This window comes from Cottoperca gobio, chromosome 3 (assembly GCF_900634415.1).
Source record: "Cottoperca gobio chromosome 3, fCotGob3.1, whole genome shotgun sequence".
NCBI lineage: Eukaryota > Metazoa > Chordata > Actinopteri > Perciformes > Bovichtidae > Cottoperca > Cottoperca gobio.
The window spans coordinates 29,684,036-29,708,698 of NC_041357.1; the positions used below are offsets into that span (position 1 = coordinate 29,684,036).

The window sequence follows — 24,663 nt, forward strand, 5'->3', positions numbered from 1 at the left end:
TTTTCCACTGCAGATAAAAAAGACTAAAGTTTGTCTTTTGAAGATCTCGTTGCTTTTCCTGTCTTGCTTTTGGTTTCTTGTTTCTGGGACCATCTTCTTCAGGTCCGTGTTGAGTGAGACTGAATCAATGTCGTCATCGTCTGCTTTTCAAATGTGGCACCAAGCTGCAGCTCGCCGCTGTTTGAAGGTGTTTCAGGGATCCCGATTTCCAAAAGGTTTGCTAGAAATAACTAACTCGGTGTTAATTATCGGGGGAAATTGAGACTGAACAATTCTAATAAATGATCCACTTAATTGTTTTAGTGCACTACAGGTCAACAAATGAGAAATGTTCTATACAGACGAGCACACATCAACATAACCTTTCAAATGAGGTTCAATATTTACATTCTTCTAATGCTGCTGCACTTCGAGGTCATTCCTAAGTGCTACCAGATTGCATTGTTCTGTTCAGGAAGGTTATTAGTGAAGACATTATGCATACAAAGCATTCACACCTCGGCATGTTGTGTTTTCATGACGTTGAAGTCAAACATGTTGTACACACTACAGGTGAACAGAGTCATACATGTTGTACACACTACAGGTGAACAGAGTCATACATGTTGTACACACTACAGGTGAACAGAGTCATACATGTTGTACACACTACAGGTGAACAGAGTCATACATGTTGTACACACTACAGGTGAACAGAGTCATACATGTTGTACACACTACAGGTGAACAGAGTCATACATGTTGTACACACTACAGGTGAACAGAGTCATACATGTTGTACACACTACAGGTGAACAGAGTCATACATGTTGTACACACTACAGGTGAACAGAGTCATACATGTTGTACACACTACAGGTGAACAGAGTCATACATGTTGTACACACTACAGGTGAACAGAGTCATACATGTTGTACACACTACAGGTGAACAGAGTCATACATGTTGTACACACTACAGGTGAACAGAGTCATACATTGTTGTACACACTACAGGTGAACAGAGTCATACATGTTGTACACACTACAGGTGAACAGGGTCATACATGTTGTACACACTACAGGTGAACAGAGTCATACATGTTGTACACACTACAGGTGAACAGAGTCATACATGTTGTACACACTACAGGTGAACAGAGTCATACATGTTGTACACACTACAGGTGAACAGAGTCATACATGTTGTACACACTACAGGTGAACAGAGTCATACATGTTGTACACACTACAGGTGAACAGAGTCATACATGTTGTACACACTACAGGTGAACAGAGTCATACATGTTGTACACACTACAGGTGAACAGAGTCATACATGTACACACTACAGGTGAACAGAGTCATACATGTTGTACACACTACAGGTGAACAGAGTCATACATGTTGTACACACTACAGGTGAACAGAGTCATACATGTTGTACACACTACAGGTGAACAGGGTCATACATGTTGTACACACTACAGGTGAACAGAGTCATACATGTTGTACACACTACAGGTGAACAGAGTCATACATGTTGTACACACTACAGGTGAACAGGGTCAAACATGTAACTAACAGATATCATGAAGCTTCCCCACTTCATGACTCACATCAACACAGTTTATATTACAAGTGTTTAATATGTACATGAGGCGTTATGTAACATTTGAGTTCAGCGGATGTTTTACGTCGCCCGCCCATGTGTGACGTCAGCACGCCGGAGAACGGGATCCTGGGAGAGCCGGAAGTGATCCAGCACATCCCAGTTTCTCCATCAAGGCTTGAGGTGTGAACGGACTACATCCACCAGGGGGATTTGTTTAATATCCAGTTTAGACTCTGGTCGGAGTTACCTTTGTCGTAGACGGTGAGTATTAAACACTTCAGTCGGAGGTTAGAACAAATGTCTACCTGTGAAAGAACGCGCACTAAGCTCGCGCGGAGTCAGTTAATCATTCCATGTTAGCTTTAGCCAGCTAGCTAACTGGGAACAGGAAATACCACAGACAGCACAGCTAACGTTAACACTGCCACCTTGTTACAGGTAAATACAGAGCATTGTTGTGCTCCTCACTCAACGTGTGACCCTCGTGTGTCGACAGAAGCATGATGTTCATGCTGATGAAGATGAAGATGAAGACGATGCGCATACAATGTCTGAATGTCACTTCCGAGCAGCAAACCACACGAATGCTTAATTAACTGCGTTTTAATGGGGGGGGCACACCTTTACATGTTTGGGGATGATGGTCCTTTCATGTCTGCAGATATAGCCTGACCTACATAGATTGAAGCTCGCGAGGGTAAACGAGCTGACTGACACGGAAACAGTCTCCCAGCTGCTCCCTGTTCTCCAGGTTTATTTACCCCCCAGTCACACCTACATGCACTTCTTTTCCCCCGGCCTGGGCGGAAAGACTGGAGGTTTTGAAGGATGGGTGTGGTTGGGTTGTGGGAGATACTCCTGTCAACACACAGAGTTGTTGGGACTCGCCAGGCTGCTGCTTCCTGGTGGGGACGTGTTCCTCGGGTGTTACCTCAGGAGGAACACACATGCTGATTGCCCACATTGAGCTGAGTCAGGAATTGGGATTAGTACAAAAAGCCATACCATACCATACCATACCATACCATACCGATGAATGAGTCCGTTGACATAAGATGACTGTCAAAGCGAGTAGACCTAATTGTACGATGTCACCTTGGGCTCTGGGAAACGGATGTAGTAGATTAGTAGAAAACATTTGGCAGCTTAATCAGCACTGTAAATAGTTGCAGCCCTAAATGTAAGAAAAACAATATCAACTAAATGTTCCAGCTCTACATGCAAGTTAGACACAAAGGTAATTCTAAAGTCTCGCCCTTCAGGACACAACGCTGCGGTCTAAACACAATGTCCACTTCCTGGCTGTTCCTGGAGCTTCATCTTCAACATCTGAAGTTATACTTAAAGACTTGAGCTTTGACTCGGGTCTCTGTGTCTACATGAAGTATTTCTTTCTCTCAAAGAAGGGTTCTTGTTTTTCAGTGTGAGCACTAAAGATGTGGAAGGCAGCAGCAGGACAGTCAGTCAATGTGGCTGTAAATGACGAAGGGGACGATTGGGAGACTGACCCAGACTTCGAGGTACCGCTGCACGCGTCTTCCTCCCTCAATTCCCCCTTCAGTTCTCCTCCCTCCAGCCTTCTCTCTCCTCTTCACCATTTCTTTTCCATTAAAGTTTGTTTTCCTGGATTTCTAGAATGACGTGTCGGAGAGGGAGCAGCGCTGGGGGGCGAAGACGGTGGCCGGCTCAGGACATCAGGAGCACATAGAGTGAGGAAGCCAATCTTTTTTCTTTTGGTATTAAATGCAACGTGGAAAGCCCCAAAATGTGAGTCCTAACTATTTTCTTCCGTGGGATAGTATAAACCGGCTGCGTGAGGCGGTGTCGACGGAGCACACCAGCTTGAGGCAGAAGGAGTGTGACACCGGGCCAAAGGCCTCGCATGGATATGGAGGGAAATTTGGAGTTCAGCAGGACCGCATGGACAAGGTAAGAAGAAGCACACGAGTCCATGTTTCTAAGAGCCGTGTGCCAGATGTATCGCTGCGTTGAAGTGTTCTAACTCTGCTCAGGCTCCGTTTAGTTTCTGTTCTGCAGCTTTGGATCTCAGTCTTCTACTAAATGCAGGTTTGGAGAAAGCGTTATGTTTTCAAGGTGAGGATGAAGCTTGAATTCAAATATAGTCCTTGAAAAATGCTTGTTTTTCAACATAATCGGGCGTTTCATCTTCACGTCAACCAAAACTATTAGAAATGAAAGGGTTCCTTCGTCGTACGTGTTTGTTGTCTCAGCGAGCTGAGCTTTAATAATCCTGATGCGGAACGTACACATGCAAAACAAACGTTCAACGTTGCAGCTGGTAAACAAAAATAATAAATACACAATTTGATTGCTTTGGATATGCAGTTCTGTAAACTTTGTTTTATAGACGATGATAAAGATTGAAAGTGCTTGAATGTTACTGCATGAAACCTTTAAATGGCTCTCGAGAGTTCCACGGTGAAGAAGGAACTTTAAAACTTAATGTTGAAACGTTTTGGATGCAGAATACATTCAGTTCATTCACACCGTTCAGCATCACGAGACCGAACGCAGAGACCGGCTGAAGCCCAGACTTTAAGATATCTTTGCACGTGTATTACTTTAAACTGTGTTTCGTCAGCCGGAGCTTCACACAGTATCTCGACACATGATGTCCTCGTGGATGTCAGATGTGTCACAGACGTGCGCTGAAACACTTTTCTCTGGATCTCTGGATCAATGCACACAAACCACACGTTATTAATTATTAATCAATAATGTGTTGGTTTGATGAGAGCTCACTTTATTCTGAAGATTATAAGATATAATGTTCTGTAGTCGTCGCCGGACCTGAAGCTAAATATAAACCGCTTGCTAAATCCTGGTTTGTATTTCAGAACATCTGCCATCTTGTGGCTTTTTCATAATTCAAAGAGGCCATTAATGAAAATGTGAGAAGCAAAGTTCCTCCCACAAAGGTCACTGACCTCGGCGTCCTGCCTGAGTCAGCTGTGGACATTTCACCGCTCCATCTCTGGGCTGTGTGCTCGCTGCAGCATGAATGTGATGAGCCAGCGCTGTTTACACCACACTGCATCTGTGATGAGATGTCACCACTTCACACCGCTGGCTGTGTTTCCAGCTGGACTGCTCTTTTCGTGACCCCCCCCCTCATATGTTCCCTTTAAAATTGAGTCTTTTCCTGTTTCTTCAGTCTGCCGTGGGTCATGACTACCAGAGCAAGTTGTCCAAGCACTGCTCCCAGACGGATACCTCCAAGGGCTTTGGAGGGAAGTTTGGAGTTCAAGCTGACCGTGTGGACGAGGTATGTCCTGCGACGCAGCGCTCTGCAGCGCTGACAACATCTTCATTTCCAACAGGGTCTGCGTTGACCTTTAAAACGCTTGACTCCCTCTTAAGGAAACGAGACAGTTCCAGAACATTGAGTGTGAACTTGTTTATAGATTTCTGGATAAAAGCAACAGTTAATAGTTCCTCACAAAGTGACCTGGACTACGCACCCGAGTGCCTCTGAACGCTGCTTTTATTGACTTTTATATTTACATTGAAACAAACTCGATCAGTTCGAACACAGATTCATCTTAAATGAGTCTTTCTTTATGGAATCAACTTTCTGTAATGAATATAACTTGTAGTCAGCGAGTAGAGACGTGATATGATCCGTTAACGACTGAAGAGATTTCTATAACAGTTATAGTGTTGTGTTATTATACATGTTATTACAGCTGCTTCCCTTTGTGTGCAGCGAGGACATCACACTGAAATCTATCATCGATCTATGCAAGGGATCAAGTATAACATCTGTCATTGTAGCGTCTTCTAAAGCTGTGAATATAGTTTGAGTTGTGAGTGTGAAGGTGCTACGAGGGGACGCCGTCGCTACAGTAACTGTTGCTCCTCCTCTCGTTGCAGTCAGCTGTCGGGTTTGAGTATGCTGGGAAGACGGAGAAACATGCTTCTCAGAAAGGTGACGTCACAACTTGTTGTCTTTTTGTTTCAGCTGCAGTTTGATTTGATCCAGATACATCCCAGATGCACACACGTGCAGAACATTAGCCCAGTTCCACTGGTTCCTTTGTACTGGCATTGTTTACCAGTGCAGAGATCCTTCTGTCTGCGCTGGTAACAGCACACAGTCTGCGTGTGTCTCCTGAGGGGGGGTGGGTTTAAAAAGCCTGACATGATTGTGTGATAACGACGACCGTCAATGTTTTGATTCTGTCTTTAATGTGGAACTGGGCTGCTTCCATGCTGCTTCACCCTGACCTTTGACCCTTGCCCCCCCCCGCTTTGCTGTGTAGACTACTCCACTGGGTTTGGGGGGCGATACGGCGTGCAGGCAGATCGTGTCGACCAGAGCGCAATGGGCTTCGATTACCAGGGCAAAACCGAGAAACACGAGTCCCAGAAAGGTTTGTTTAGATTTCCTGCCATGTGGAACACGTAACACACACACACACACACACACACACACACACACACATTTCTTCCTCTTTGCTTCCTTTAATAATGTTTCACACATTTGTTTTCATCTGATCTGAAACGTGATGTTTGTTTCCCGCAGTGTCAAATAATAAGTTGTATTGTCGTGTTTGTAAGATCTGGTACACGGCACATCTGCCGCAGAGGACTTGGGAGACGTTTTGGACGTAAATGGCCACTTCCTTTGTGAAAGCCTTTAATGTCAGATCCAGGTGTCGGGCACAGACCTGGCAGCGCCCGCTAGTCTGTGGCTGCTCTGCGCTTTGGGCAGGAACCAGCTGCCCTGTGTTGCCCCCATCAGTGTTCTTCCTGTTAACGTTCTCTTCTTAAAATGCCAGATATGCTTTTTTATTCTTATGTGTTCTATGTAAAATGCACACAGACTAAAAACATATAACATACGTGAAACTGTTGATTCAGAAGCTTTACTGTCCTGCGCACAGCAGCTACAGGTCGCAGCTCCCAAACAACCAAACATACAGAAAAGTAATAAAATGGTGCAATGCAGGAATAAGAAGAAATGTACAGATTAGATGTACAGACTGTACAGTGTGTGGAAGAAACAGATGTGAGAGGTGGCAGAGCTCAGGAGGTCAACACTCTTATGACCTGTGGGATAAAACTTATGTCAACGGTGCAGTTGCATGGGGACAGAAAGACTTTGTGCTCCATGCGTTAACTCTGCTCCTCTTGTCTTCACTTTGGATTTTTCTCCTCTGCTCAACCCACCGGCAGATTACACCAAGGGCTTTGGCGGCAAGTTTGGTGTTGAGACCGACAAGGTGGACAAGAGCGCTGTGGGCTTTGAGTACCAGGGCAAAACTGAGAAGCACGAGTCCCAGAAAGGTCGGTATCATCTCAGCTCCTCTACATATGCTCAACACGTCATGTCCGCATGAACACTTGTAGTAATTGCTTGTCACTCAGGAGTTCATATAAAGCGGTACTAACGGGGGAACCAGCTTTAAAAGTGTTTCTGTTTTTAAATAGGTGTTACTTTAAGTGGGTTTCAGAAGGAAGCGGATAAACATTAAGACTTTAACGTTGGAGGAGGACACGTGGTGCTGCACGCTGCAGTGATACCAACAGTATTGCAAAAGAGAAGTTTTGTAATATCAGTAAAAGTATATCCTCTACATTTTGATTGTTGAAGTGAAAAGTCTTCTGCTGCCGTCGGCTTGTTTGTGTGGACGAGACGCTCCCTCCTGTGTGTCCTGACATGTCTGAGCAGCTTCACCTGGAGCTGACTCACCTGCGCAGACTGCAGCGTACACATACGGGCTCATGTTGAAAGCGTAGCAGATGACCTCAGAACTCCCCCACAATGCACCGGGCTGTTTGCCCATGTGATAACCGGGTCACGTGATAACGCTTCAGAAGTTTTAATACAGAAATGTTTCTAACAGTTAAAGAAGCAGCCGCAGCGACTTAATGCGTGCGTCTCTGTCCCGTGTCTCTGCAGACTACGTGAAGGGCTTCGGGGGAAAGTTCGGTGTGCAGACGGACAGACAGGACAAGTCGGCGCTGGGATGGGACCACCAGGAGAAACTTCAGCTTCACGAGTCCCAGAAAGGTACATGTTCGCGTTCTGCTGGTTTCAGGAGACGTGCAAGGTGTTTTGAGCCGCTCTGAAGAACGTCTCCAGCTGTAGGTAATGTTGCCGAGCGCTGGGTTTGTTTATGGGATGTCCGAGTGAATCTTCCATCAGACTGATGATGGTTTCAGTGTTTAATGTTCACACCTTCAGCTGAAGCTCCGTCGTCATATTCTACCCCATGTCGTGAAATACGTCTATTAAATATCTCAGATTTAGTAAGAAATGTTTAGTGGATGATTATCATAAACGTCGTCAACAGCAACCAGGAAATGAGCGTGGAGCGAGGAGCGAGGAGGAAAACACCTAAATGAAGCTTTGGCTGAAATAAGAAATGCAAAGTCAGATGTTTGAAAATGTTGCGTCTGCAGAAGAAAAGCACAAAGTCAGTCTTTTCAGATGTGGCGCCACCCTGCTGCTCAGTCTTTATGTTTCCTTTAGAACAGCTGTAACGTTTCCACGTGTCGGGTGTAAACTGAGAATATCCACCAAGCGTCCGCCTTCACACGTCTTCTGCTTCGAGTTTAGCAACACAACTTGTGTTCGCTGTAAAGCCGGTCTTCCTCCTCAGACCTGCACCTCTGATGTGGTTGTATTGTGCTGGATGTGGTCTGTCAAAGGGGGACAACTTCCTCAATCTGCGGGTAAAACAAACGCTCAGACAGGAAGTGAAACCACAGCTCAGATTTAATCTGCATGTTCGCTGACGTCATTCAGACAGATTTATAGTAAGTGCGGGAGCAGAGTAACGTGACGTTGCTGCATCTTCAAAGCCTTTTTATTCTCTTTTAAAGGAGGTTTAGACATTCAGTGAGGCCTGCAGTGAACTCGCCACATTATTCAGCAGTTGCTTCACAAGCTGCTCTCTGCACAGTCGTACTTCTACTGCAGCAGCAATAAACACATGTTCCTCTCATCAGTGGCACGATGAGATCTGTTTCATTCTGCTGGTTTTAAACCCAAGTGAATGTGGCTACATGTGCACAACCTGCAATGTTCCTTTTTTAATATATAATACGACTTGAATGTTTGTCCAGCAGCACTTTAAATTACATTTAATGACCACAAATCCTATTAAAGTACCTTTATTAGGATGATGACGTCATAACATGACGATGTATATTTATAAATATAAAAGAAATGAGATTCAGTTCAGCCCTAATATTTACTGCACATGGCCTCTCGCCCTAGTTAGGAATATAACTGCTCTAAAAATATGAACAACTTGGTGTTTCCAGCCAGTCCACGTGTCTGCTCACCTCGTTTTTGAAACGAGCAAAGCGCCCGGAAGTCACTAAATGAGGAGGAGGAGGAGGAGGGAGGAAGGAGGGAGGAAGAGGAGGAGGGAGGAGGAGGAGGAGGAGGAGGAGCTGCTCCTCAAAGGTTTTCACAACGTGATCATTTTTAGATCTGGGTAATAATTTTAACACATTTGTGCCCAAAGACGATTTATTCTGATGAGGAACACTTCCACGTGCTCTGTTCTGATTGGTCTAAAGTCTTGACATCTGGTACGCATGTACTTTAAGTAAGTAAGCATCTGACGGTACAACTTTCAAAAGTTAGTTGATATTGAACCTGTTATGAGTTCATACTGTGCTCTGAGAGTTACACGGGACTACAGTTTAATCCTGAAACAAATGGATTAATTTACAGGAATGTGTCGTCAATACAATGAAGATGTGTGTGTGTGTGTGTGTGTGCGTGTGCGTGTGTGTGTGTGTGTGTTGCAGACTATAAGCGTGGGTTTGGAGGGCAGTACGGGGTAGAGATGGAGAAGCAGGACCAGTGTGCTGTGGGCTATGAGCACAAGGAGATCCTGGCTAAACACGAGTCACAGAAAGGCACAGAACCCCCCCGAACCCTCACAACCCCCACCCTAATCCACACCTCCCATTTCAAAAATCCCTCCCTTATTATCACCCATCCTGTTCCCATCCCGTGCTCGATACTAACTAGCTTGATACTCATTCTTTGGCGCACCCCCCCCCCCTCATCCATATTGTTGATGTGCATGGAACACAACATTTATATTTTACAAACTTAGATGTTCTTCTGGAAACAACAACAACGTTATCTTATTATATATGCGCTGCCTTTGTCGTGTTTGTCCTGAAACGACGCAGTTTGTCATTTATTTCATAGCGAAATGAAACTAAAAGCAGAAAGTCCACCGTGGTCGTGGAGACGCAGCAGAAGGTCGTGGAGACGCAGCAGAAGGTCGTGGAGACGCAGTAGAAGGTCGTGACTTCTGGAGTTCTTGGATCACATGATCAGATTCTATTTGTAATGCCAGCATTAAATGTGCGGAGCGTTCCCTGCTACACACCGGCTTCATCGTGGGTCAGGTGATGACGATCAGTACGCAGCAAATCCAGCACAAAAGTTAGATTTAGAAATGTAGAGGACTTCCTGTGTTACATCATATGAATCCCCCCCTCCCCCCTGCTGTTTCTTACACTGCCCCCATGCTGTTTGTGCTGTGCATGATGTCGTGCGACCACAGAGACGTGGCTGATGTTCAATGCAGAGTTTGAGCTCGACCCCTTCTGTCTGCCTTGAATCAGGATTCTCCCGTCAGTCCGTCTGTCGGTTGTTTCTGTTTCTACAGGTTTGCATGAGCTCCTCAACCCTCCGTCCTCTTCATGCAGCACTTCTTCTGAAACCAACCACAGTCTGCTTCATCTGAACTTCTGCAGACCTGAGAATCTCTGTCTCGAACGAGGAGATCAAACTCAATAGTCCCGTAGTTGTTCAAGGTCTGCGCTAAAAAAGTAGTTCTGATGCTGCGGACGGTGGTCGGGTCATTACTGTAAAATAGAAACGTTAACTTTTATCTCCTGTTTGTTACCAGATTATTCTAAAGGATTTGGAGGTAAATTTGGAGTCCAGAATGACCGGATGGATAAGGTAAGGTGTGTGTGTGTGTGTGTGTGTGTGTGTGTGTGTGTGTGTGTGTGTGTGTGTGTGTGTGTGTGTGTGTGTGTGTGTGTGTGTGTGTGGTTCTGTCTCACGTCTTCTCTCTGGCTGACAGAGCGCAGCGACTTTTGAGGATGTGGAGAAGCCGGCCTCATCTTACCAGAAAACCAAACCTGTGGAGGCCGGTGAGCGTTCTTCAGCTTTGTTTGACCTCAGTACATCATGGGGGGGGGGGGGTGATGAGACGATGGGCCGCTGGGCACAGACATAAACAATGCCCCCCCCTCCTACACAGGATCAAGACCCACGTTATAGTTGTTTAGTCTCTTTTTGCGGTTGTTATGCATGTTTTTGTCTGTGTCCATCCATGATCACATGTCTTCATCCTCCTTCCTCAGCTGGCAACAACACTGGAAGCATCAAGGCTCGCTTTGAGAACATCGCCAAGCAGAAGGAGGAGGAGGACAGGAAGAGGACCGAGGAGGAGCGGGCGCGTCGACAAGTCAAGGAAAAGCAGGAGCAAGAGGACGCGCGCCGTAAAATCGAAGAGACGGCCAAGGCTCCGTCTCCCGTCCCTGCTGCAAGTCCCAGTCCCACCCCCAGCCCGACTCCCCCAGTCCTGCAAGCCGCCGCTGCCCCTGCTGCTGCCGCCGCTGCCCCTGCTACCGCCGCTGCTGCCCCTGCTGCTGCCGCTGCTGCCCCCGCTGCCCCCCGCATACGAAGTGAGTCATGGTGCTTTTTAAAGTGTCTGTGTCTGTCAGTGTCTTCTCAGGTACAGACAAAAATAATTTTATTCAAAACAATCTTTTAATATTGCAAAGAAAGAACCGATGAAAAGATGCTGCAGGTGAACTGGTTGTGCAAAGAGGAGCAGGAGACAGGTGTAAGTAGAGTCCTGCTCGTTCAGACAAACACCTTGTAAATGCTGAGCAATCAAATATTATTGATTATTATTATTGCAGTGCAAACTAACAACTTCCAGTATCATCATCATGACAGCACACATTTCCATTTTATTAATAATAATACACATTTTATTTGTATAGTGCTTTTATACCATAGACAGCAAACAAATATAATAATAATAATAAGGAAAAACCAGAAAACAGTTTACAATAATGTTACGAATAAACAATCCAAAAGTAAGAACAACTTTAAATCTGGTGGTTGCACAACAGATTTGCTAGTTTTCAGGCGAGAAGACAAGTCTGTAGAAATGTGTCTTAAAAGCTGAGCGAGCGTCAGCAGGTCGATGCTAACGGGACGATTGTTAAACAGTAGACCCCCTGGACTCTGGAGCAGCGAGCGTACAGACTTAGTGTGGACTTAGTGTGACTTAGTGTGGACTTAATGTGGACTTAGTGTGGACTTAGTGTGGACTTAGTGTGGACTTAGTGTGGACTAAATGTGGACTTAGTGTGGACTTAGTGTGGACTAAATGTTGACTTAGTGTGGACTAAATGTGGACTTAGTGTGGACTAAATGTGGACTTAATGGGGACTAAATGTGGTCTTAATGGGGACTAAATGTGGACTAAATGTGGACTTAATGTGGAATAAATGTGGACTTAGTGTGGACTAAATGTGGAATAAATGTGGACTTAGTGTGGACTAAATGTGGACTTAATGGGGAATAAATGTGGACTTAATGGGGAATAAATGTGGACTTAGTGTGGACTAAATGTGGACTTAATGGGGAATAAATGTGGACTTAGTGTGGACTAAATGTGGACTTAATGTGGAATAAATGTGGACTTAGTGTGGACTAAATGTGGACTTAATGTGGAATAAATGTGGACTTAGTGTGGACTAAATGTGGACTTAGTGTGGACTTAATGTGGACTTAGTGTGGACTAAATGTGGACTAAATGTGGACTTAGTGTGGACTAAATGTGGAATAAATGTGGACTTAATGTGGGCTTAATGTGGACTTAGTGTGGACTAAATGTGGACTTAATGTGGAATAAATGTGGACTTAGTGTGGACTTAGTGTGGAATAAATGTGGACTTAGTGTGGACTTAATGTGGACTTAATGTGGACTTAGTGTGGATTTAATGTGGACTAAATGTGGACTTAGTGTGGACTAAATGTGGAATAAATGTGGACTTAATGTGGACTTAGTGTGGACTAAATGTGGACTTAATGTGGAATAAATGTGGACTTAGTGTGGACTTAATGTGAAATAAATGTGGACTTAGTGTGGAATAAATGTGGACTTAGTGTGGACTAAATGTGGACTTAGTGGGACTTAGTGTGGACTTAGTGTGGACTAAATGTGGACTTAGTGTGGACTAAATGTGGACTTAGTGTGGACTAAATGTGGACTAAATGTGGACTTAGTGGGACTTAGTGTGGACTTAATGTGGACTTAGTGGGACTTAATGTGGACTTAATGTGGAATAAATGTGGACTTAGTGTGGACTAAATGTGGAATAAATGTGGACTTAATGTGGGCTTAATGTGGACTTAGTGTGGACTAAATGTGGACTTAATGTGGAATAAATGTGGACTTAGTGTGGACTTAGTGTGGACTAAATGTGGAATAAATGTGGACTTAGTGTGGACTTAATGTGGACTTAATGTGGACTGAGTGTGGATTTAATGTGGACTAAATGTGGACTTAGTGTGGACTAAATGTGGAATAAATGTGGACTTAATGTGGACTTAGTGTGGACTAAATGTGGACTTAATGTGGAATAAATGTGGAATAAATGTGGACTTAGTGTGGAATAAATGTGGACTTAGTGTGGACTAAATGTGGACTAAATGTGGATTTAATGTGGAATAAATGTGGACTTAGTGTGGAATAAATGTGGACTTAGTGTGGACTAAATGTGGACTAAATGTGGACTTAGTGGGACTTAGTGTGGACTTAGTGTGGACTAAATGTGGACTTAGTGTGGACTTAATGTGGACTTAATGTGGAATAAATGTGGACTTAGTGTGGACTTAGTGTGGACTAAATGTGGATTTAATGTGGACTAAATGTGGACTAAATGTGGACTTAGTGGGACTTAGTGTGGACTAAATGTGGACTTAGTGGGACTTAGTGTGGACTTAATGTGGACTTAGTGGGACTTAATGTGGACTTAATGTGGAATAAATGTGGACTTAGTGTGGACTTAATGTGGACTAAATGTGGATTTAATGTGGACTAAATGTGGACTAAATGTGGACTTAGTGGGACTTAGTGTGGACTTAATGTGGACTTAATGTGGACTTAGTGTGGAATAAATGTGGACTAAATATGGACTTAATGTGGAATAAATATGGACTTAATGTGGACTAAATGTGGACTTAGTGGGACTTAGTGTGGACTTAGTGGGACTAAATGTGGACTTAGTGGGACTAAATGTGGACTTAGTGTGGACTAAATCTTAATGTGGACTGAGTGTGGCCTGAGTGTTATTAGTCATTAAACAGATCGTGTTTGCTTGTATGAACACACAGGAAGTGTCCCACCACGAGGCTGCGGAGGAGAACGGAGAGCAGCTGTACGAGGCGGAGCAGCAGAACCAGGAGGATCTGTACCAGACCCCCGAGGAGACCGCAGCAGCAGCAGCAGGTGACGCTTCATCTACATCATCAGCTACTCGTCATACGGGAGTTTCTGTCTCTTCGCTCGGAAACTAATAATAAACCATCTTCCTCTTGCAGACGGCCAGGCGTACGAGTACGGCGAGGACCTCGGCGTGACGGCGGTGGCTCTGTACGACTACCAAGCAGGTGAGACTGAAGGCTGTGGAACCATCAGATTCAGTGCGTTTGCTTCCAGAGGCAAAGTGAACTGTCAGGAAGTGCAGAACCGTGAGATGCAGCATCAGTAGCTTTCGTCTTTGTTTCTTTTTATCCTCGAACAAACTGCACAGTGACCAACACTTGTACTGACTCACCTTCCAGCACCACGACCGTCGACCCTTCACACATTTATGGCACAAGATAAACGAGAAGCGGCAGCACAATGTTAAACACAGAGAGAGCGAGGAACCTGCTTCTTCATCACATCCGTCTTTATAGAGGTTAAAAACTCTCGTACAAGCCACAGAAACAATTGGAACACGATGAATAATAACTTTACACTCGGCATGATCAACAACTTCATGGTCGTAAATAAAGATTGTTTTCATTTTCAATGAATCTGCAGAACTCTTTGACTAACCCTATGACTAAAAGAGATCTTGTATAATAATAATAAAGTATAATATATAATATGACTCTAAGTGATCGACTACATCAGGACGTAATCCGTCGTAGAAGGAGTTCAAGGTAAAGAGATAAGTGATGAGCTTTAGTGTCTTTTTCCCGTTTCAGCCGGCGAAGACGAGATCTCCTTCGACCCCGATGACATCATCACCAACATCGAGATGATCGACGAAGGCTGGTGGCGAGGCGTGTGCGGAGGCGCCTACGGCCTTTTCCCGGCCAACTACGTGGAGGTTCGGCAATGATGACGTCCCGTCGCGAAGACCTGCGTCCCCGTCCCGGTGCAGAACATAATAATTATAGAAAGAGGAAGGAGACGATTTCCTTGTTCCCATTTTGTTCTTCTCTCTCGTCACCTCATCGTACCGCTTCCACGCCGCGAGGCTGCTAGTCGGCTTTCTTTCGCTCCGTCTTTCCTCTCCCACGCATCTCTTTCTCTCCGTGTAGCGGACGCCGGGGAGGAGGAGTTACCTCGATGAAGAGAATATATAGAACTCCTCATCTGAGAGTAACTCTCCTCCTGCCTCGCAGCACAAGTGTGAAGGTTTCTGGTGCTTCAGGTTCTGTTGTGCAACCTCAGTGTAAGCATCTTCATGTGGCGTGACCAGCTCGTCCACTGTGGACCAACACGCTGAGGAACTCCTTCCTGGTCTGTGTGCGTAACGTTCGCCGTGTTGCACAGGACTTTAAATTCCCCTCCGAGCGAACGCGAAGCTTCATTAAGTACGAATACGTTCCGTTTCTGAACTCCTGCGTCAGTGAAGTCGATTAGAAATGAATAATGTTTGATGTTTGAATTGTTCGCAGTATAACGAGGTCATCGTGTCAAAGACTTCTTCGCCGCTCTCGCAAATCACAAGTTAAACAGAAATACTACGTGTGTGTGTGTGTGTGTGTGTGTGTGTGTGTGTGTGTGTGTGTGTGTGTGTGTGTGTGTGTGTGTGTGTGTGTGTGTGTGTGTGTGTGTGTGTGTGTGTGTGTGTGTGAGACCTTTTGAGGAGCATTATTTGTACGTGTCGCTCGAGCCGCTTCATTACCTGCTTGTTCTTTTCTTTTTTTTCAATAAATGAACTATGAATTATAATCTTGTTTCTTTAACGTTATTTTAATGAACGTTATCGTCGTTTGTTTGACTAAATCGCTCGAGTTATTTCCTCTGTCCTGACGATGATTTCTTTACGACTGCGTGACATTCGTTACACTTTGTTTAGAACATTTAACTGATACATTTTTAGTACACTATGATTTGTATATAACTTTATTTTATTTGATTAAATACATGATTCTTTTCATGACATGAAATTATAACATGTTTTTATCACATACTATACAATTACTTTACTTTACTTTGAAATTATATTTACTCCATGTCCTGTGCAATGCATTGTGGGACAGCAGTATCCATCAACCTCAACAAACCCGAAAATATCAGGATGTGTTTTTTGTGCATTTTTTATATTTAGTGTGAATGGAAGAGAAAACGGCCCCAACATTATGAACCTGCACCTGCACAGGTGTGCAGACGCAACATCTCAGATGAAACACTCCGAGAAACTTAGGATTCAAAGTTCAGGAAATGAAGTTTATTTCTCCAACAGATGAAGGTTTCTGGATTTTATATTTATCTTATGTTTAGTGCACAGTGCAGATCGGTTACGTTGCATTTGTCCGGTGAATGTTTGTACATGTTGTGGAGCTCAGAGTTTAAATATTGGAACTACTTTCTACAGAAGAAGTTCAGTGAGGTCTCATTTCATACATCCTTTTATAAATTAATCTAATTAGCATTTAAATTATTAATAAAAAAACAAAGTAAAACGATGATGAAAATTCCTTGAATGCTTTAAATGAAAGATAAAAAAAATAAATAAAAGGCCACAGAGCAGCAACAGAAGCTGTGATTGGCCGGACACATAACAGCCAACAGATTTAAATGTGCGGATTTTAATTAAATGTAATAATCTTTAGATCCAACATCGGTTTCTTTTCTATTTTAACTTTAACTTTTATAATGTATCATTTAAATTACATTAAATTATTTTTTTAATAGCTTAAAAATCAATTTAATAATATTATGGAGCACTTTTTAAAACAATTCAAAGCAGAGTAAATGACACAAGAATAAAAAGATAAAATACTGTATTATATTTAAAGGCTGTTAGAGTTTATAATTATTCTGGTGGCACACGAGACATTTGCACACTAAAAGTTGCTTCTGTCTGATGATGCAGACGCTCCCACAGACCGGCGCTGGAAGGACTGACAGGGATACGACACTAGTGCAATATTATATTTATTTCTTACAGTGAATTTTGGTTGCCATACAAGAAGTCTCGAGGATTTGAGGGGGGTGGGGGGGCAGGGGGAAGGAAGAGTGCAGTTACAGGAAAATTCTCTCTTTTTCATCTCAGTAATTAGTCGACTCTACGATGATTCAGTAGCACAAAATTACAGCAACATAGAAAACATGAACACAAGTCTTTGCACAAAATTACCGAAAGAATCTTAATCAAAGAATAAAATCTATTAATGAGAACAAATTAAGAAAGAAAGAAAATAAAAAAGAAACAGTTACCCAAATGCTGGACGGTGATAAAGGTGATAAAGGTGGGAGTGGACGCGGGTCAGTGAGTCCTACACCTGTGATGCTCTTTAAAGATCTACATCTACAGCTCTACATGTCCACAGAGAACTGGTGACTCAGCTGATCCATGGTAAGGAATCATCGGCCGCCGCTCGTCTGTTCGCTGGACTTATGTATACATATATATAGTTTCCTACCAAGATGGCCTGCACATATATCTTTTTTTAATGTACACATTTTTACTCTTTTCTTTTATACACACTCTAAAGTGAGGTGGTTTCAGGAGATGAGACGTCTGGTCAGGCAGATGGTGGTCGTCAGAAGATACCTGGGATATCTGGTCACTTTATTAGCCGTAATATCTTAAAGGGGACATGTCATGAAACTCTTGTGTATCTGGAGCGCCGACCAGTCGGGAACATATGTGAAGTGCAGAATGTTTCCATCTTTCTTAAAGAGACAGGCGCTCGAACTTCCAGACAGAGAGTGAGTACAGGTATATTCAAACGGACAGTATGAGAACAATAATGTGTTTTCTGAACATAAAACATGTTCGAGTAGAAAACATTATTACAAGTGTAAACCTGAAGGTGAGCACGATATGTCCCCTTTAAGTCTACTTTAGGCAACACTTCGTTAAAACACTGCATCATATGTAACTTTAAAATGGGAAAATAAAACACAAACAAGGAGATTCATTCAGAATAAATATTGCTTCTTACATAACCCATAAGTCTAATAACAATATCCACGTTTTTATCTATATAGTATTTCGTTTTTTTGGCAATCCACGCGTCAGTGTTGAACAGTTTTTGTTCAGATAACCTCTATAAAATGTCGTAGAACTCTATACAAATCTTTAAAAATACTGTGCTTTTCTCCCTCCGACACGTCTGTCTGCTTTAAAATAAGTTACACGTCCAAACAGGAACAGGATTATAGCAGCATTGTCCCGTGCCAGCCTCGGCTAATGTTCACAGAACACAGAGCTTGTGTACATCTCATTTGTCTCCTCGAAAGTTGCACCTACATGAAGCTGCGATTGTGAGAGTGTGATATGAAACCAAATAAGGGTGAACTTGCTCTAAAACGATATATATATATTTCAGACGTTGGGTTACTGTGGAGCACATATCGAAGCACACGTGAGGTGTGCTCTGAAAGAATCTACTTTGAGATAAAGACACGAGCTCCTTTGTGTTGGAGCTGTACAGGTGGTGCAGGTGTAGTGGAGGAAGGGGACGTGAGCTTACTTAAGGCATCCTCTGCAGGATGATGGGGCGAGCGAGTCAGCTCTGGCAACTATAAATCAATCTTCATATTTTTTTTTACTCTAAACCTTTTTTAATAGAGCTATACATATAATCAAATAGACATATTTTAATCCTGTTAAACACTCTTATATACACGTTTCAACACATACTGTACTTCTACTTCTGACCAGCCTGTAATCATTGCTAGCAAACACACACATTTCCAGCTTAATAAATGCTGATTTAGTTTGAAATTGGACCCTTAAAGTAAAGTTTGAAGCGAGTCTCTCCTGCCGTGAGACGTGGAGAAGCTTACAGTCCGGTCCTGTTGCAGAGACTCAAGTTCATCTGCAACAGATCAGAAACGCTTCCTGTCCCTTTCTAATCTCACTCAGGGTTCACGCTGAGCAACATCTGTCAGCTTGTTCTCCGCTTGATGTGGACTTACATAAAACCCTGAAGCCGCAGAATCTCCATCTGCTCTAAAAGATTTCTCGTCCTCTGGCTACAAAGAATGGACCTGCTGATTCATTGTAAGAAAAGCTCGGCCCGTGTCAGCGTGCAGCAGCTTAGTTAACGCGCCGCTGCGTCTCCAGCCTTCCTCACGAGGAGGAAACACTCTGAAGGCTGTTTCGGTGTAAAACAGTATTTTCCTCTGAACAGCTGCTCCAGTTTGGGAGGCTGTTTGGGACCTGGTGGGAGTTGAGCTCGAGTTAGCTTAACGCTAACGACTCTCTTAGTGACTCTTTAATCTTCTCGCTCTTTTTAATTAACAAAGAACAATGTACAAAATGTTCAGGTAGTCATTTAGCGATATAGAAAACACGTCATTTCTCTGGTAAACAGGAGTTTTAGCTCTTTAAATGCCAACCTTTGAGTTTCACGTCTTAACGACGAGGTTGATTATGACTTGTGTTATTTTAAAATTGTTGAAAGCTTAAAAATGCCTCCAAAAAGGGTTCGACGCTGGATTCAAAGTCAATGAGATGCTATCGGACGACAGCCTTAAATAGTTTGACATATTTGAAAATACGTTTTTTAATTTTCTTGGTGAGTTTGATGAGAAGATCGTAACATCTGTCATGTGACGCCAGGAGACGGTTAGCTTAGCTTAGCTGTACTTCCTGTGGGCGCGGCCGCCTCCCCTCACCCCGTCTGAAGTGTTGTGACGTCGTGTAGACGTATGAAAGAAGATTACGTTTTATTTCCAGAAGGTTTTTATTGTTTTCTTTCACTATCATTAAATATTTACACGTCTAACATCCAAATGTAGCATTACGAACATTAGCTAGCTCGTGAAGGTTAGCGAGTGTGTTGCTGAGGTGGACGGGTCTCTGGTTCTCTCTGGATTTGTCCGTTTTAACCATTTTAGTGTCAGAATATTTGGAATATATGTGAAAAATTGGTCCAATATTCACTTGGTATTAAACAGCTAAAACTAAGTTAAGAAAGTAATTTTACTTGCCAATGAATAATTCTATTTCCCTATTTATAAATAAAAATATACTCAATCAATCAATAAAGTTGAGTAAAAAGAAAAATGTTTGATATTTTGGACGAAGCAGAAAGTAAAGCTTTAACTGTTGCCCTGAAGGTGGCGCTGAAGGAAACATTATTATCAAAGTTATGACGATTCATCGATTATTATTATTACTATTATTTGTGACTTTGATGAAATAAGTGGGACAAACTAATAATCGCTCAGTTTCACATTAACATAAGTTATTTATATCAACTTGAACAAAGCTGCTAGCTAGCTCCTAGCAAAGGGGTGCGAACGGTAGCGTCAGTGATAACACACACTGAGAAACTAGAGAAGAAGAAGAAGTGAGCTGCTACCTGCTTCCTGCTTTAATCTAATCGTCTCCAGCTTCATATCCAGAGTTCAGACATTGGGTTCAATCTTCTCTTTGAACTCGCGGCAAGAAAACAAATAAGTGTATTTCACAGAATGTCAAACTGTTCCTTTAAATGCTCTCTCTGAAAACCTCGACTTCTACCACGTACACACGGCGTGCTGATACATTAGCGTCACTGTGGGGCCACATGGACGAGTGTCGACCTGCTAATGGTGAAGTGGAAGGAGATTTGACGATGAAGAAAAGTAAAGAAGAAAAGTAAAGAACAGCTCTAGTTTCCCTCAACTGTGGCCTTCAGGATGTTTCTGGGTCAACCAGTGACACACACACACACACACACACACACACCGCTCAGTTTCCCTGTATGACGAGGTGGACACCGGGTGGGTGTAGACTGGCGAGGGGCCCCCGGGGCCCCTGCTACAGAGATCCTCCTCTGGTGACCACCTCTCTCCACGCTTTGCTCTCTCTCAGGAGAAGAAGGCCATCGCAGTAACGGTGTGTGTTCATGCTTCGGGTGTGAATGTGTGAAGACAGTGTGTATTCTCGTGTGTCAGTGTGTGGCACTGTGCATAAGGTGTGTGTGTGTGTGTGTGTGTGTGTGCATGGACACAAGATATGGTTTAGTATTTATTTAAACATGTCAGCTAATGTTCTTATTTTGACACAAACAAGTGAAAAGCAAAACAAATGGAGTCTATGTCAAATGTTTCTACAACCTTAGATGCACCCAGAAATATAACTCCGGTAGGACTCTAGTGAAGAAATATTATTCTCTGAACAAACTCTAGCAAAGATAGAAAAGGAGCAACGACCAGCTCAGCTGGTTCTTCATGCACCCGCACCGGGGTGTATGGAAAAAGTCTCTAGTATTCCAAAGCAGTTGTGTGAGCACGTGTCTCTGTGTGAAATACACGTCCAGAGGTTTGTTTCCAGTGTTTGAGTGCAAACTATTCCAGAGTGTTTGTGTGTTCTGGTCAGTTCTTCGTACGGGCCTCCTCCACTCTCTCGATGTGACAGAAGCGTTTCTCTTCTCTCCCCCCGACATCCCATGAGCCCCTGATGCTCGGGGCGGTGGGAAGGAAGAAGAGGGCGGACAAGAGCAGAGCACTGAGATGAGGGCGGCGGAGGATGAGAGAGGACAAAAACAGCAAGAGGCAGCATCAGCCTGGACAAAACTTCTACCCAGTTCCACGTCTTGAGATCATGTCCGATGAAGAGATCAGTAACCCCTCCCTGACTGACTCCGCACGTCGCCACCCTGTCTCCTCGGGGCTTATCTGTCCTGCAGCAGCTTGAGGGCCCTCTCGATGTTCATGCGGTGGCCCACCCTCGTCACGCCGAGGTCTATCAGGTCCTCTTTCTGCAGCGACAACAGGTGAGCGCCCTCGATCTCATTGTCCAGGAAGGCGTCCCTGTGCTCCCCCAGGTTGAGGCTCTCCAGCCAGTCCGCCACGTCGTGCTTGCTCCACAGCTCCATGGGTTTGGAGGCGAAGGGCTTTCCCGAGGCCGCCACCGCCTGCATCAGTGTGAGCGGCGACGGGGAGCGCGAGCTCCCGCTGCCGCCGCACGAGGAACTCAGGCTGTAACCGCCGCCGCTGCCCATGGGCGGGGTGGGCAGGCCGAAGACGTCTGTGAGGGTGGGCGACACGGAGGGTGGCAGTGAGGAGCAGGGGGTGAGGGAGGAGCCGGAGTCTGGCGGGCTGCACGGGTGCGTCTGGGATGGGAGGCTGCTGGGAGGCGTGGAGGCGAGGGAAGCAGCGGCAGCGTTGTTACGCATTCCTGAGTCGTCTGTTGGAGGCCTGCGGGGGCAGAGAGGAGACGGCAGGTTAGTCAACACACAACCTCGTACTCAAAGAATCGCTTTGAGTAATTCTGATTCCAGATTCTTAAACGTGAATGTTTTCTGGTTTCTTTAATCCTTTATGGCAATAAACTGAAAATGTTTTTGGCTTTGGAAACTCTGATCGACGTCTTTCACCATCGTATAAACAACAAGAAAACAATCAACAGAAATAATCGAAAATGTTCCCGACAAACTCGTGATTTTCACAACAAACTGTCTCGAACTGAAACAGCTGTTTGTCAAAACAAGTGGGATACTTTGAAACAGCTGACAGCAACGTGACCTTCATGAGATGTGTAATAAACAACAGAAGTATTAAAACGTGTTGAGAATAATGTCGACAGACATTCATCATGTCGTTTATTGATGTAATGCAGCAAAGTGAACAGTAGGGGGCGCCACACGCAAAGGCTTTTGTGTGCAGCAGCTGTTGAAGAGGAAGCTGGTGAAGCAGCCTTTCAGATTTTAATCTCCATCCAGACGTGTTACCTCCCAGTTCACCAGAAATATAACACCAGCATCATTTTATACTTTGATTCATCTGCTCCATTCAAACCTTCAAGTTACATCTTTGTTTTTTATATAATAGATTCATTTAGTATTTTAATACATAAACTAACACGAGATAAAGATGAAATCTGTTTAACATCACTCCTATATGTTGATAAATATATAATATAATCAGTAACCAAAGGTGAAGACACGTCATATATTGATGCTTTGGGTGTTATAATATATATATATATTATATATAATATATATATATTAATAATATTATATATAATAATATAATATATATTATATATTATATATATTATAATAATATATATATATTATAATATAATATATATTATTATAATATAATATATAATATATAATATATTATATATATATATTATATTATAATAAATATATATTATACATTATTATATCATAATATATAATATAATATTATAATATAATATATATTATATTATAAAATATATTATAATATAATATATAATATATTATAATATATTATAATATATTATAATATAATATATAATAATCTGCACCTCGTCGTGAGATTACCATATTTATCTCGTTAATGTAGTGAAAGTGTTTCACTGTTGATGTAATAAACTGTTACAAGCAGCGATTATGTTTATAGGTCACAGGTCGCATTAATAGAACATTTGATCTAATTATTAAAACAGTATTAAAACGATCTTCCCACAAAGATCGAAGGCTTGACCTTGTTGTCACTGAAGAGTCTTCTTCACGTCGGATATTAAATCTCATTTCTTTGCTGATTCATATTTTTATCCTAAAACAAACTGGACCAGTTTGAATCTGAAGCTTAATATGTTTAATGGTTCATCACGTGTGAAAGTGGAACTAAGAGTTCACACTTTATTTAGCGTTTATTTTATATTCTTCAGGGTTCAACAGCATGAAGCAGTAAACTCTCCGTGCTCTCGTCTGGACAATCTGTCACAAGATACATCTGTGGGATGATTAACGGCTCAGATTATAAACTATTATATATATATATATATATATATATATATATATATATATATATATATATATATATATATATATATATATATATTATATAATCTGGTTTTCTTTCTTCTTCAGAAACACAAGATCGTTTTACTTCTTCAGGCGGTTCAGAGGAACAACTCTCTCTTTACTGAAACTGTTTACAACTCAACGTAACCTGTGTGTTTATTTATATATATATATATATATATATATATATATATATATATATATATATATATATGTATACATAAATATATTTATGTATACATATATATATATTTATGTATACATAAACACATCAATGACACACTGTTGCTCTGGCTGACATGTTCCTTCTTCACCATGAACACACACATTGCAGTTTATTTTGCCTCCCACACACACACACACACACACACACACACACCGTCCTGCTGCCACAAATACTCACTACAACACCAAATGTAGATTAATCCGCCACTAAAAATAGTCCCCGCTAAATGCACTGCTTCCTTGTGTTTCCTTGTGTTTCCTTGTGTTTGCTTGTGTTTGCTTGTGTTTCCTTGTGTTTGCTAGTGTTTGCTTGTGTTTCCTTGTGTTTGCTAGTGTTCCCTTATGTTCGCTTGTGTTTGCTTGTGTTACCTTGTGTTTCCTTGTGTTTCCTTGTGTTTGCTAGTGTTACCTTGTGTTTCCTTGTGTTACCTTGTGTTTCCTTGTGTTACCTTGTGTTTCCTTGTGTTACCTTGTGTTTGCTTGTGTTTGCTTGTGTTTCCTTGTGTTACCTTGTGTTTGCTTGTGTTTCCTTGTGTTACCTTGTGTTTCCTTGTGTTTCCTTGTGT

At 42.8% G+C, this 24,663-nt stretch overlaps 2 protein-coding genes across 5 annotated transcripts in view; one reads left to right on the plus strand and one right to left on the minus strand.

The window, feature by feature from the left end:
* The first annotated feature begins 1,711 nt into the window (after positions 1 to 1,711).
* Positions 1,712 to 15,857, plus strand: cttn (cortactin). Of its 4 annotated transcripts, none has more exons than XM_029426832.1 (16): positions 1,712 to 1,854; positions 3,016 to 3,113; positions 3,229 to 3,302; positions 3,393 to 3,522; positions 4,769 to 4,879; positions 5,488 to 5,542; positions 5,877 to 5,987; positions 6,793 to 6,903; positions 7,520 to 7,630; positions 9,385 to 9,495; positions 10,506 to 10,561; positions 10,686 to 10,755; positions 10,969 to 11,292; positions 14,021 to 14,135; positions 14,228 to 14,296; positions 14,882 to 15,857. In XM_029426832.1, the coding sequence occupies exons 2-16, from the start codon at positions 3,030 to 3,032 to the stop codon at positions 14,913 to 14,915; spliced, it is 1,566 nt and encodes a 521-aa protein (XP_029282692.1). In that variant the 5' UTR covers positions 1,712 to 1,854; positions 3,016 to 3,029; the 3' UTR covers positions 14,916 to 15,857. The 4 variants fall into 4 exon arrangements, with proteins under 4 accessions (XP_029282692.1, XP_029282716.1, XP_029282707.1 ...); XM_029426856.1 differs by having other exon boundaries at positions 10,969 to 11,225; XM_029426838.1 differs by lacking the exon at positions 1,712 to 1,854 and adding an exon at positions 1,907 to 2,031.
* A 2,275-nt stretch (positions 15,858 to 18,132) lies between these two features.
* Positions 18,133 to 24,663, minus strand: part of shank2a (SH3 and multiple ankyrin repeat domains 2a) — a 221,869-nt gene continuing 215,338 nt past the window's right edge. The window contains exon 27 of the mRNA XM_029426822.1: positions 18,133 to 22,271. Within this exon, the coding sequence (XP_029282682.1) occupies positions 21,746 to 22,271 (526 nt within the window). The 3' untranslated portion in view covers positions 18,133 to 21,745. The remainder of the gene's footprint in view (positions 22,272 to 24,663) is intronic.